General features: G+C 49.1%; 6 protein-coding genes across 6 annotated transcripts; 3 read left to right on the top strand and 3 right to left on the bottom strand.

The window, feature by feature from the left end:
• Positions 1-307: 307 nt before the first annotated feature.
• Positions 308-1,681, top strand: N7518_003051 (AIM24 family protein; the record flags this gene model as incomplete). The annotated part of the gene is made up of 5 exons (XM_057183978.1): positions 308-350; positions 408-425; positions 474-953; positions 1,056-1,405; positions 1,463-1,681. The coding sequence occupies 5 exons, from the start codon at positions 308-310 to the stop codon at positions 1,679-1,681; spliced, it is 1,110 nt and encodes a 369-aa protein (XP_057045428.1).
• Positions 1,682-2,382: 701 nt separating this feature from the next.
• Positions 2,383-3,369, bottom strand: N7518_003050 (translation initiation factor eIF2 subunit beta; the record flags this gene model as incomplete). Its single annotated transcript, XM_057183977.1, has 3 exons — positions 2,383-2,680; positions 2,743-3,235; positions 3,315-3,369. 3 exons carry the CDS (start codon positions 3,367-3,369, stop codon positions 2,383-2,385), a joined length of 846 nt encoding a protein of 281 aa, XP_057045427.1.
• Positions 3,370-4,010: 641 nt separating this feature from the next.
• On the top strand, positions 4,011-4,462 carry N7518_003049 (uncharacterized protein; the record flags this gene model as incomplete). The annotated part of the gene is made up of 2 exons (XM_057183976.1): positions 4,011-4,287; positions 4,359-4,462. The coding sequence occupies 2 exons, from the start codon at positions 4,011-4,013 to the stop codon at positions 4,460-4,462; spliced, it is 381 nt and encodes a 126-aa protein (XP_057045426.1).
• Positions 4,463-5,954: 1,492 nt separating this feature from the next.
• N7518_003048 (uncharacterized protein) lies at positions 5,955-8,085 on the bottom strand (the record flags this gene model as incomplete). Its single annotated transcript, XM_057183975.1, has 3 exons — positions 5,955-7,529; positions 7,579-7,958; positions 8,010-8,085. 3 exons carry the CDS (start codon positions 8,083-8,085, stop codon positions 5,955-5,957), a joined length of 2,031 nt encoding a protein of 676 aa, XP_057045425.1.
• Positions 8,086-9,583: 1,498 nt separating this feature from the next.
• Positions 9,584-10,345, top strand: N7518_003047 (RNA recognition motif domain-containing protein; the record flags this gene model as incomplete). The annotated part of the gene is made up of 5 exons (XM_057183974.1): positions 9,584-9,667; positions 9,731-9,837; positions 9,894-10,165; positions 10,213-10,248; positions 10,296-10,345. The coding sequence occupies 5 exons, from the start codon at positions 9,584-9,586 to the stop codon at positions 10,343-10,345; spliced, it is 549 nt and encodes a 182-aa protein (XP_057045424.1).
• Positions 10,346-11,143: 798 nt separating this feature from the next.
• On the bottom strand, positions 11,144-12,309 carry N7518_003046 (gamma-glutamylcyclotransferase; the record flags this gene model as incomplete). Its single annotated transcript, XM_057183973.1, has 6 exons — positions 11,144-11,665; positions 11,719-11,803; positions 11,884-11,888; positions 11,967-12,016; positions 12,113-12,144; positions 12,215-12,309. 6 exons carry the CDS (start codon positions 12,307-12,309, stop codon positions 11,144-11,146), a joined length of 789 nt encoding a protein of 262 aa, XP_057045423.1.
• Positions 12,310-12,318: the final 9 nt, after the last annotated feature.

The raw sequence follows: 12,318 nt of genomic DNA, 5'->3' as shown, positions 1-12,318 counted from the left end.
TAGTATGAGCTGTTGGTGAGGGGAAAAGCTAGCTCCCCTTTAAAAGAGAAAACCCCGTAGAGTCCGGTCTGATTTTATTTCCCTTGTTATTATTCCCTAAATCAAGCCAGGCCATTGAGATACCCATTATTCTTCCCATTGACGCAAAATAATACGGGAGGAACTACGAGTTTTTGCTGTGACGATATTGGTGAGTCTGACTTCCCTGGTGTCTTCAATCTGCCAGTGAACACTCGGATTGACTCTAAAAGTACTTTTTTGAGAGAATAAACAGACATTGGTGTTCAGCGACACCAAAATCACCACAATGTCTCAAGATTCAAACTATTATGCCCCACCACCCATGACAGGTGAGTGCCTTTACAAAGTTACAAACTACAGAAATCCGTTACTAACTAATTGTCTAGCTCCGGCGCATATAACCTGTAATTAATCCAATTCTTTTGTCTTTGCTATCTTACTAAATATTCTAGCATTTTCACAATCCCTTGCAGCTCCCTACTATCCACCCCCGCCAAAGCAGCCTTCAAATGGAGTATATACCCCAGCCACTCCACCGGCAGAGAGCCCCCAACCCCATCGACAAACCCCAAGTAGGGAATATGCAGCCCCTCCGACGTCCGCGAGCCCGCCCCAGGACCCAATCGCCTACAATCAAGCTGCTTTCAATTACAATAGCGCTATTGGAAGGCAGCCAGTGAGTCCGCCTCAGCAAGATCCAATCGCCTACAACCAAGCGGCTTTCGAACAAAATCATGCTATTGCAATGCAAACAGTGTCTGGAGGAACCCCAGAACATGCTTCAGAACATGGAGAACTCACTGGGACAGGTGGAATGAACCTGGATGATACTGGCGTCTTCAATGGTGGAAGTTACAGGATCAGCCACCGAGATAGCAACTCTGTCTTGACCGTACAACTGGCAATGGGCTGTCCTTTGAATATCAGACCTGGTAAGTTATCCAGTCCAACAATTCTTATACGCGGATATGCTGTAATCGATATCTTCGTTCAAAGCATGTATTGCCATAGAGCTAATCTTGCTTGCCTCTTAGGTGCCATGATTGGAATGTCTACAACGATCACATTGAGGGGAACCATCTCATTCTCATTGAAGAAACTCCTCATTGGGGGCAGCATGACTATGTCCCACTACATCGGTCCTGGTGAGCTCCTGCTGGCACCTTCCATGCTGGGAGATATTATAGCCCTCCACGTAGACGAACCAAAGGAATGGAAAATCGGACGCGACGCCTTGCTTGGATATACCGCTGGTATCGGGCATAAGCACCAGTCCCAAGGTCTATCCAAGGGTATGTTCTCCGGTGAGGGATTCTTCGTCTACAAGATCACAGGAAGTGGGATCCTTTGGATGCAAAGTTTTGGTGCAATCATCCGGAAAGATGTAAGTCGATCATGCCCGGTAATTTGAAATCGGGGGTTTTATCTGACACCTACAAAGCTTGAGGAAGGCATGAGCTACTTTGTCGACAATGGCCACCTTGTGGCTTGGGACTGCAAGTACAAGATGGAGCGTGTGGCCTCTGGAGGTATCGTCTCCGGCGTTACCTCTGGCGAGGGTCTTGCTTGCAGATTTACGGGGCCTGGAACTGTCTACCTACAGACCAGAAACCTGAATGCCTTTTCTGCCCAGATGAAGTTGAGTGCTGCAAAGGGTTGATTCTACCATGCCGATTCGGTCAGAAGAGGCCAGTTTGTGAATTTTGTACGTTGACATTTACTTTCGTCTCAAACGAAGATGTCCCCTTGCTTGTTGTCATCATGTGGTTTTGTTGTATACCTCTTCATTGCATCGGGCAATGCTCAATCACGGGCTGCTCTCCATTTTATACCAATTTTGCTCAGTACATTTTATGTAGAACTGTTTATGAATTTTTGCAGCGATATCATCACAATTATAAATGAGTTTGATATACTACACACCTACGAGCCTATCCTTGTTACTCCATAGGAAGGGCAATAAACAAAGTATCCGATATCTCTTTAAGATCTTGAGCTTGAGACTTAAAATAGGCAAGTGCTTGCTAATTAGTACCCCGCGGAGCAGATCAGACTCGTGGGGACCGAAGGTTTAAAAGGCAAAAGAAAGAAATTTAATAGTGGGCGATTCTACCACATTCCTAACGTTCAACTAGATACAAAATCATACAGCCTCGAAGGCAAGACATAGTGATATCAGTCTATTTCATGCGAAACTACTTTTCATTCTTCAAATCGTTTCCTCATCTCAAGCCCCTCAGGGTAGAAAGAGAAGCATCAGTGCCTTGTTTCCACCCCGCAAAAGCTCTAGTAAGTGACACGCCATAAGGAAGAGATAAAAACAAGCCCTTCCTTCGCACATTGCCAGCACAGCTCCACCGCTTAGCCCACACGCTTTCTGCGGCCGATCTGGGACCGGAAACCGGTCTTGATGGCGGCGACGGAACGACGGGATCCGCAGGAGTTGCAAGTAACGAAATACAGACGGTTCTCTCCCTTGTTGAGCTCGGTGTCGGGGCTGCGGCACGTCTTGCATGTGACGTACTCCACAATATAGCGACGCAGAACCGATTCGATACCCTTCTGTTGGAATCTTCCCTTGATGACCAGGCGACGGCTACCGTCGACACTGCCTGACGTACCGAGTTCGGCGAAGAGGAATTGGGTGCAGTGCTCCTCGCTAATTAAAAAAGACAGTTAGAAACAAATTTCAACGAGTACATGGGAAAGGAGATAACGAACCTTCGCTTCATGCGCTTGCAGATATCGGCAATGTTGGCGAAAATGGTACGACGGTTACCTTCACGCAGGCACTGGGGCGGGGGAATCTTGTAGGACTTGGCGCCGCTGGACAGAAGGTCGGGGTGGTGGCTCTCGATGAGGGAGAAGAAGCGGGAGACGAGGAGCGAGTAGGGGATGGGTTGTGTGGCGTCGTGAGCCCAGATACCGGTGCCGGCCTCAAGGTCGCCCTCGGGGAGCTCCTCGGGCTGATCCTCGCCAGCCTCCTCAGCAATACCAGCCTCAGCGAGCTTGGCGTCGAAGTCGTTGGGGTCGGCCTTCTTAGACTTGCTGCTGCCCTTCTTTTTCTTCTTCAGCGCAGAGGGATCGAACTCGCCGTCGGCGGCGGCGGGGGCTTCGTCGTCATCGCCAGCTTCGGTGGTCTTAGACTTCTTGGAGGGCTTCTTCTTTTTTGAGAGACCCTTGAACATCTCGGTAACCTCGTCGACATCCTTCTCTGTATATTCAAGACATCGTTAGTGGGGCTGTGGCAAAGGCGACTGGGGGACTGCTGGGATCGGAGAGCTATTGCATACCGGCTGTAGGAGCCTCAGCCGGAGGGGCATCTGTGACTTGGCCATTGGTATCCATGATGACCGATCCTTCGCTGAATGCGACCGACTTGCGCTGTTTAGTTTCGAGTTCCTGAGCGGAGCGGCAAAAAGCGGTGTTAGTTCTGAGTAAAAAGAGAAATAGCAGAAGAAATCGTATAGCCTGGCTTTTCAATAAAAGTGCCAGTCCTTAAACCCGGCTAAACGATGTGCGTTCTTGGATCAGAGTGGTTGGCGGCCGAGGGGTCGATATTGTGCAGACTTAAAGAAAATGTGGGAGGGTCGGTAAAAAGACAAGGGTGTGACGTACAGCGTCCGCCATGTTCGTAGGCTTCAAAGATGCTATTCACTCCACCACAGTTCGTTGGAGATGAGGTCAGGTTGTTGCGAATTCGAGGAGCTAGAGCAAGAGTGTCAGATGGCAAAATTGTCGCTGGAATCTGATATCGCCAGGCCTGAAGGCAATTCTGTTATCGCGGTACTGGCACGTGACCGCCAACTGAGTCACCAGATTACACGGTCACGTGTTTAATTACGGAGCTTGGCGGTGCCGGTCGATCAAGGGAAACAGTCCAGGCTGCTCTCACATTTACGTAGAACCGCAGTAGGCAGGCCGCTGCTTGATCAACATCGCTTCCCCTCATTCACTCAACCCCACCTCTCTTTACAACAATCTCCATCATGTCTTTCTCTCAAGACAGCTCGAATCCCTCTTTCTCGATGTCCGCGTACATGGTTCCCTCCCGACAATCCTCATACTCCCAGTCCCAGTCCGACGATGAGCTCGCCTCTCTCCCTTCAGAATCTACAAACGACTCCGACCTCGATACCTTGTCCGAATATTCGTCCGATGCCGAGGCAGAATGGCAGGAAAGCATTGAACAACTGGAGCTTCTTCTGAGTATGGTCCTGGTACCCTTCCTTGGGAAATACCTGGGACGACGATGCGCATATTGGAGTATGTGACACCAGCAAGCTTCACAGTCTTGCCGTGCGAGAGAACAACATGCTAATGGGCTGGTCCTTTAGGTTGGACGCGATTCATGGAGTGGAAGTTCCCCGTTGAGGTGGTGATGCAGAACCCGGGCGCATTCAAAGCAGCGGGTGTGGTCGAGGCGGCTGCGACTCTATGATAGATTATAGTCCCAATCGCCTTGCAAGCACTTGCTGCATGTCATTTTTATCAAGCGTGTCATTGTCAACCGCCCCACCTCTCAGCGTTCCAATCCCTTTACAAAACCGACCCGACTTATTTTCGTGGACTCCGCAACATATCCACGACTTAAAAGCTACAAGATTGCCTCATCGAATTCAAACTCCCAACAATTCTGGCGTTGGTTGTATCTGGCGTTGCACGGGGACCGTCGTTTCCGATCTCCCGTGTTTCGCGATTGTTCTTCGTCCAACAGTGAGATAAATGGATAGGTCAACTTCAATAGAGACAAGGTTTTGGATTTGAGCCATCTGATGATGTGTTCAATTTCTCTGTCCAAGACTGTTATATACCCAATGAATTCATCAACCCTCATAAACCAGCGCCAGTGCGCTTTCTAAATCATTGACTGGCAGTTTGTGGTGACATGTTGAAGAACCCGACTGAGCTGAACTGCATTTGAGTCAAATCTTGGGCTCGATTAGCCCAATTATTGTCACAAATAGAAGAGTCACCACATATCTGGTCAGCACCAAGGCAAGTGTAGCGCACCAGAGACCTTTGTTCACGCGTTCGATAGGTATCACGTCGTGTTAGAACCATGTGCGAGGACCTCAGCGCGAACGATTCTGTGATACAAACAAGACATTGGAATACGTGGAGAGATTAAGTCTAGGAGTTCAACTCGGCTATGGCTATCTACATGTATTCCGTGGGACTTGTCAAGTGGCAATGAGAGCCACGACTTCAGGAACATCCACGAGAACGCTAGGTTTGATATCTGATGCAGACCTACATGGACCTCATAACAATGGCAATGTTATGATCCCTGTGGTAGGTGAAGCAGCATGTGCTACGGTACCCTCTGTCAACGCTGTCTCGGGGGGGGGCGAGGGGAAGGGGAGGGGAAGGGGAGGGGGGGTGGACGGAGAGATGGTGGTCAGAGAGATAGGGAGGAGAGAAGAAGAAGAGAAGAAGAGGAATGGGGGGAGGGGTCCTTTTATACCCCAAACCCACGTGCCTTCCTAACGTGCGACAGGTCCCTCGCACCTGCCCTGTCAATATCAATGTCACATGGCACCTTCCAGTTTACATTGTTTGCCTTCTTTGTTTACACGGGGAACTGCTAAGGTTTGGGAAGGAGCCATGAAGCCAATGTCGGAACGTTTGAAGTAAGAATGCTTCGGGCTTCACGATACTGAAATCTCTGTCTGACAATGGGAATGTGTTTTGTTACTACAATACATGTGCTCTGGTCTGATCATACAAGTTCGGAGGGGAGGTTACCCTAATGCTATCTTGGATTCAAGGTGCTCACAATCTCTATTCACGGCTGAACTCAAGCTAGCGAGGTATGTACATGAAGATGGCGCTACTTCGCTTTGATATGGTTGAATGATTGATGCAAATGTGGCCAAGCTTGCTATTGACACGTTCGACTGTCCAGTTAATAACCACGTTGCCGGTGAAGATCAGTAGAGTTTGTTCTGTCGCCAGAAGTCAGGTATTTCTGGGTGCTGACTCTGTTGCGCGTCGTTTCCAGTTAGTGGCTGGCCGTATGCAGTAGTCAGCCATGGCATATCATTGTTCGGGTCAACACCAGGATAGATCGAATGACTCGTGGGTGGTTTGGTTTGATGAGAAGGCTCCGTTGGGAACTCATCATACCGCTCTTCTATGATATCCTGGGAGACCGTTGCGAGATGTTCTGGTTCTCCCGCCTCTGCCTGTCGGGTAGGAATATCATAGTCCCGAATGCCAGTCGATTCTGGACTATTCGGAATATTATTGCCAAGTTCGGGAGATTCAAGTGACCGCTGTAAGTTTGATGCAACTTCTGCCGCAACCTCAGGGCGCACGATGGCGCAGTAAGCAGCATCCAGCGTACGATAGAACTCATCATCATCATCATCAACTCGATCCAGCTCATAAAATTCAATGTCAGACATATGCGGCTGTTTGACCCCCGGTGCAGGTGTAGGAAACAATACTGCATGCTCTCCCGATTCGTGAGAGAAAGGCTCGCACTGATCTTCACTCCAGATGTCTATGAAACGATCTGGGCTGTTTGATGTCATGGCAACTTGGTGGTTTAGACAGTCCGGTCTATCTGAAGCTTGACGTTCTCGGTCTTGTTGTTGCTCGAGAATTGGAGGTTGTTGGTGTGGTCTGTTATTCACACTGCGGGCCGTTTCACAAGCGACGTTCGAATCTGGGGATTGTTCGGATATTTCATTTTGTACACTGCCGACATTGGCAAGATCCAAAGTGTCTGATGCAACGATCTCGGGAACCCCCTGTGGAACGGCTTCGGATGCAGCTACCTGTCCCATGTTCGCTTCGGGTGAAGTTCGCTTTTTGTTGTCGGCTTCGTTTGACCATGATGCCTTTCTCGCCTCCAACAATTCCCATAATTCAGCGAGACTCCAATACCGTCTGCCCGAGACAATATTTGTGATATCAGAGCACAGCGCTTGGGGATATACCCCGACATGCAGCAGGCTCAGCAGGTGTTGTTCGAGGGCGTCGCTTTGTTCCATGTGGTCGATCTCAGTCTCAGTCCAAGTGTATGGAATTGATGACTGTTTTGATGTCTTTCTTCTTTTATTGTGGAACATAGAGGAAGTGCCCCAAGAGTGGCCGGAAACTGCGGACATCTCGCTGACGGGCGCCTTTTCAAATGGAAACAGCGGCGTGACTGAGGCGTCAAGTTGGCGTTCCACATCAAGAAACCTGTTGCTTAGGTGAGACCTGTTGATTCTGGAGTCATGTGCAAGATAATCGAACTGTAGCTCTCGTGGGTGGTGCTCTCTCCCGTGCTGTCTATCCAGAGTATCTCTGGCGGTCGACGTGGGATACGGGCTGGGATTATTCCTCCGGGACAGAAAGTTCATCTCGGAAAAGGCAAGATCGGATTCTGCGGTCCACTTATGAGGCTTGATGCTTGGTGGTCTCCCAAGAGCGGTTGACGGGGTATTTCCGGTGTGGTTGGTTATACACGAAGACCGTCCCTTGCTGAACATACCCAGGTTCATGTTTTTGCGCAGCTATTTGGCATGAGTAACATTCAGCGAGAAGTTGCAGAGCGATACTTACTGTCAATCTGTTTCCTGTGATATTGATGGCATGGAAGTCATCATTGATGGTGTGCTTCCTGCCCCGGGATTTCCTAGTCCTTCCTTTGCGAGACTGCGACTGAGTCTCCGCCGCCGATAATGGGCCTTTGTATTCATAGCGATCCTCGCGAGTCTTGTGTCTGGGCCTTATCTGGTAGCTATGTCGTGATCTCTTATGGCTCTCACTTCGTGGTATGGTTTCGTGCGTAGATGGTGCTTTCGTTCCCTTGTGGCCTGAATCTCTCTTCCTGCTAGCTGAATGTCCATTCCCACGCAAATTATCGGATATCTCAAATGGGATGCGGGTTTGCGGTATGCTCGTTACAGGAGCTGTGTCCTTCGCTTGTTCCTTGTTCTCAGCTAAAGCTATGTTAGCGCAGAGACTTCATAGTTCTTGCGACGACAACATGCCTCCATCTTGATGGCTCCTTTGTTGCTGGCTCGCAACAGTGGAAAGCCAGTGATAAATTGGATTATTGGTTTCCATCGAGAAAGCTCCCAGAACTCCGAGAACTGGGCCGTATTTGTAGAAATAAAGTCGACTTGAAGCAACTGGACAGAGTAAGGTGACCTGAAAGCACACAAATCCAAGTCACCGCCGAAGAAAGCGCGACCATCTCAAGTTCGTCCTCCTGTCTTTTCATTGTTTCCTCGTTTTTCCTTGTTTTTCTATCAATGCCCATTTATTGCCCATTTATTGCTCTTTAATGCTCTCTCTCGGCGCTTAAATGAGAAGTGTTCCTTGGGTCATCTATGAATTGCTTTTGTTCAAATGTTTTCGGTACTTTTCTTCCATACCTACCTCCATCAACCTATCGGAGACGGATTTCAACATCGTATAGACGCAATCCCAGTGCCGATCGTCGCCATTTGCGATCTCTCCCGGCACATGGAGTACAAGGCCGACGGCCCAAGCCGCATGTGGGCCTACGGAGCACTGCCCTCTCTGCCCGATGCACGCGCGCGCAAAGCCACTTTGAGACTGACGATGGCCCGAACTGAGAGGCTAGACCCACGGTGGTAATCGAATGCAGATCTCAAGTCTGCATTGCCAAATCCTCCTCAACTTCTAGCGGTTGATTCCCGACCGAATGAGGACAAAAGTCCACAATGCATACACACGCATACGACCAATCAGGCATGAAGCGAGCTACGGGGAATCGACAAAATTCCACAGTCCACGCGTGAAGACTCCACCCGAATAATGTTGCTTTCATCAATGGACTCATATCCCGGCCGTCGGGGCAAGAAGGATAGACTAGCCATATACTCAGTATGGAGTGCATAGATTCACAATATAATCTAGGTGCTAGTCCAGCCCTATGAATCCCAAAGCAGAATTCCTCGGATCTTCAACCAAGTGAGGGGCAACAAAGGTACATAAGCCGTTGCCCTAAGTGCCGCCAATCCAAACGGAGCATCGGATACCATCTGATTGACTGCTGGAAACCCGACGACCCGCAATTGTATCAGCTCAAGGTTTAGGGCCGTGAGACTGGCTTTGGCGTGTTTATCTCTGCAGCATCCCTCCCCCACTTCGAAGTACGCTTGAGGCTAAGCCCGGACCTTTCTCGCTCTAGTCAAGATTCCAGACAAAGACACAGTACAGAGTACGCTTAAATAGATATTACTCGTTGTGGACTTGCCGTTGGCGTCCGACCAGTGGAAAATCCCCGGCAATGTGCAAGCCCTAACGCAGTGTGATTGTTACACGGGACTGGATGCTGACTCGCCTCTTAACCGCTAGGATCTCCCTGTCGTCTCACAATCCGGACGGGTTCATATTTTTATCCTTCCTTTCTTTTTGATCGTCTCCTTTTTTCAACCCTCATCTCCTCGCCCTCGGATCAAGTCAGCTCGAGCGTTGTCTCTCTTACAGCTTCCTCTCTTACACCTCGAACACGATGTCTAAACTCTTTATTCAGTGTGTATATATACCTGGGAACACATTTGTGCTGGTTGGAGCCAGTCTAACCGTTGCTGCGATGGGATTTAGTGGCCTTTCTTGGCATACTAGCGATGACACCTTGCGCGAGGGTTTCCAACCATTCGGCGAGATTCAAGAAGCCGTCAGTCTCCCTTGACTGATGTACACCACATGTTTCTTGGACTTCTACTGACCATGAGTACAGATTGTCGTGAAAGACCGTGCGACTTTGCGCAGCCGCGGCTTCGGCTTTGTTCGCTTTGCTACTGACGCCGAGGCGGATGCTGCTATGGGCGCTATGAACAACCAAGAGTAACCATCCAACCTCACATTCATTTTATGAGTTCAAGATCTCATACGTTGTTCAGATTCGACGGACGGGTCATTCGCGTTGACAAGGCGTTTGATCGCCCACAACGCCAGGATGCTGGCTTCCACGGTCGTGGTGGATACAATGCCCAGCCTCAATCTAGTTACCACGGTGGTGGTGGTGTTTACGGTGGCTACAATCACAATCATGGCGGGTACAATAACGGTCCTGCCGCTGCCGGTGGATACGGTGGGCCCTACAACCGTGGGTACAGCAACTACGCTCCTAGCGGTCCCGCTGGTTATGGCGCAGCTGGTCCCGGCGGCTATGGTTAGTTTTTGATTCCTCTTTCTTGTTGCTTTGCTAATTAATTATAGGTGGTGGCCCAAACTCTGGGTATGGCGGTGGTGGAGGTGAGTTATTGTGTTATCTTGATCCTGATATTAACTAACATCCAAAGGCTGGCGCGGAAACAGCCACGAGCAGGCTCCTCAAGAGGGTTACCATTAGCTGATGGGGTCTTTTCGATTTCTTCATACGCGCCTTTCTTTGGCAAATCTTTCCAAAAGAAGTAACGATCTACAAAAGAATATGGCGAAAGATGAAACAGCGGGGTCCTGCCCATTGAATTTTGTTACAGGATATTGTTATTTTCCTTCGCGCTCGACTTGTTAGGAAGGGAATATGGGCTTATTATTTGAGAATTTGTTTTATTGGACGCAGATTTGGGCTTTTATACGGTTGCGTTTCGACTTGTTTCACCTACGAACTTTTGATGTCTTCTTTCTCTCTTTGGGAGAGTGACCATATGGTTTCATATCTGCAATGCCTATTTTCGTTTCACGGCATATCCTTCCTATGACTGAGTACATAGAGCAAGGGTAGTGATTCGATGGCATGTATGTCCAGGAAGGGTCACGGGTGACGGACTGAACTATGTATTACAACCACGAGGTTTTTTCCGGGGAACAAAATCAGACATCGTCTGCTACTGCTACTGAATATTCTATTATTTTTGGCGACCATTTATACATGTGAGACAGTTCCCGTTGGGCACCCTTGCTTTGTAGAAACAGTCATTCCCGCCCAGGCAAGAATAGCCTCAATGTACTCTATAACAAGATCGGACAAAACCAGAATTATACCAAAGCCCATACGCCCCCCCTATATTTAGGAAAAGCAACCTATGCCATCTATTCAGTCGCTTCTTTCGCTATCTATCTATTGTGCTAGGCAAATATGTAACCTATATATGTGCAACCAAAAATCTTCAAAGTCACCAACAAAGCCTTGACCCATACACCTCATTCAATGGCTGTTCTCACGATCAGACTCATCACCCTCGCCCTCCAAAGATCTAGTAACCTTCAGTCCAGCCTCCTTCTCCTCAGCGTCTGCAAGCCCCTCAGCCTCAATAGCCTTAACCCTCTTAACCAAATCCGTAACATGAACATCCGCAGTCCCAAGCCCAAGACCCTCAAGAGCCTTCTCCAACAAGAACAAATACTCAGAACCCTTGCCACTCAACCCATGCCCAGCACTAATAACCTGCGCCACATTCTGCGGCTCACGCTGAGCTGCTTCACGCAGGAACTGCGGGTTAGTCGGCTTGCCGATGTAGACCATGCAGATGATTGGAGAAGGCCCGGTCGAGCCGGCTGCTCCTTCGACATCTACGGTCGGGTGGAATGGTGTGTAGTGTGCACTGTACCCATCGATTTCCCGCTCGTCGAGGTAGTCGTGGACTTCTTCGGCATGAGATGCGGGGATGTGATACGCTGCGCCCCAGACTTTGCCTGTGGAGGCAGCTTCAGATTCTAGGTGGGCGAGCTAAGGGTTATATCAATATGGGTGTATCAATTAGAGGCGCATGCGGAACATACCGGATCGTTCAAGGTCTCCCAGAAGCTTCGCTCAATTACGGTGACTACTCGGCCCGGTTGTTCGGGGGTGCCACGGTGATCGGTACTTTGATCAAGTTAGTGATTTAAGGTTCTCGGCAGGTTTATATGGCGACGTCTGCATATTGCACATAGTCAACGACATACCTGGCCTAGAATTCATGGGCAATAGCCACGATGTTAGTCTGGTTATTTCGAATGTGGGCAAATATAAAGCCTTTCCCACGCACCTGCCAGAAACGCCGCACATAGCCATTAATATAGCCCGGTACACGCTGGTCTAGATGGTGTAATTAGTCGATTGATTCTTGGTCAAAAGCAACCAACACAATGTCTCGTTTTAGCGCTGCACTTTTACATTGCAGTCTCCACGTACCATAGTGTGGAGGCGGTTTCCAGATCAAGCTCCTATAATCATAATTAGTATTCGATATTTGACGGCTCAATGGAACAATTTCGGAACAATTAGTTAACTCACCCGTAACCAAATACCCAAAGATCGCCCTTGGGAAAATGACTCTTCCACGTCCGACCGTCCGGATGGACCTGGTGCCCTTGTGCAATGGCAGCCATATCAAATAG

The sequence above is a fragment of the Penicillium psychrosexuale genome (assembly GCF_028828465.1).
Source record: "Penicillium psychrosexuale strain IBT 29551 chromosome Unknown utg000002l, whole genome shotgun sequence".
Lineage (NCBI taxonomy): Eukaryota > Fungi > Ascomycota > Eurotiomycetes > Eurotiales > Aspergillaceae > Penicillium > Penicillium psychrosexuale.
The sequence above is the reverse complement of the archived record's forward strand: the minus strand, read 5'-3'. Positions and strand labels throughout refer to the sequence as shown.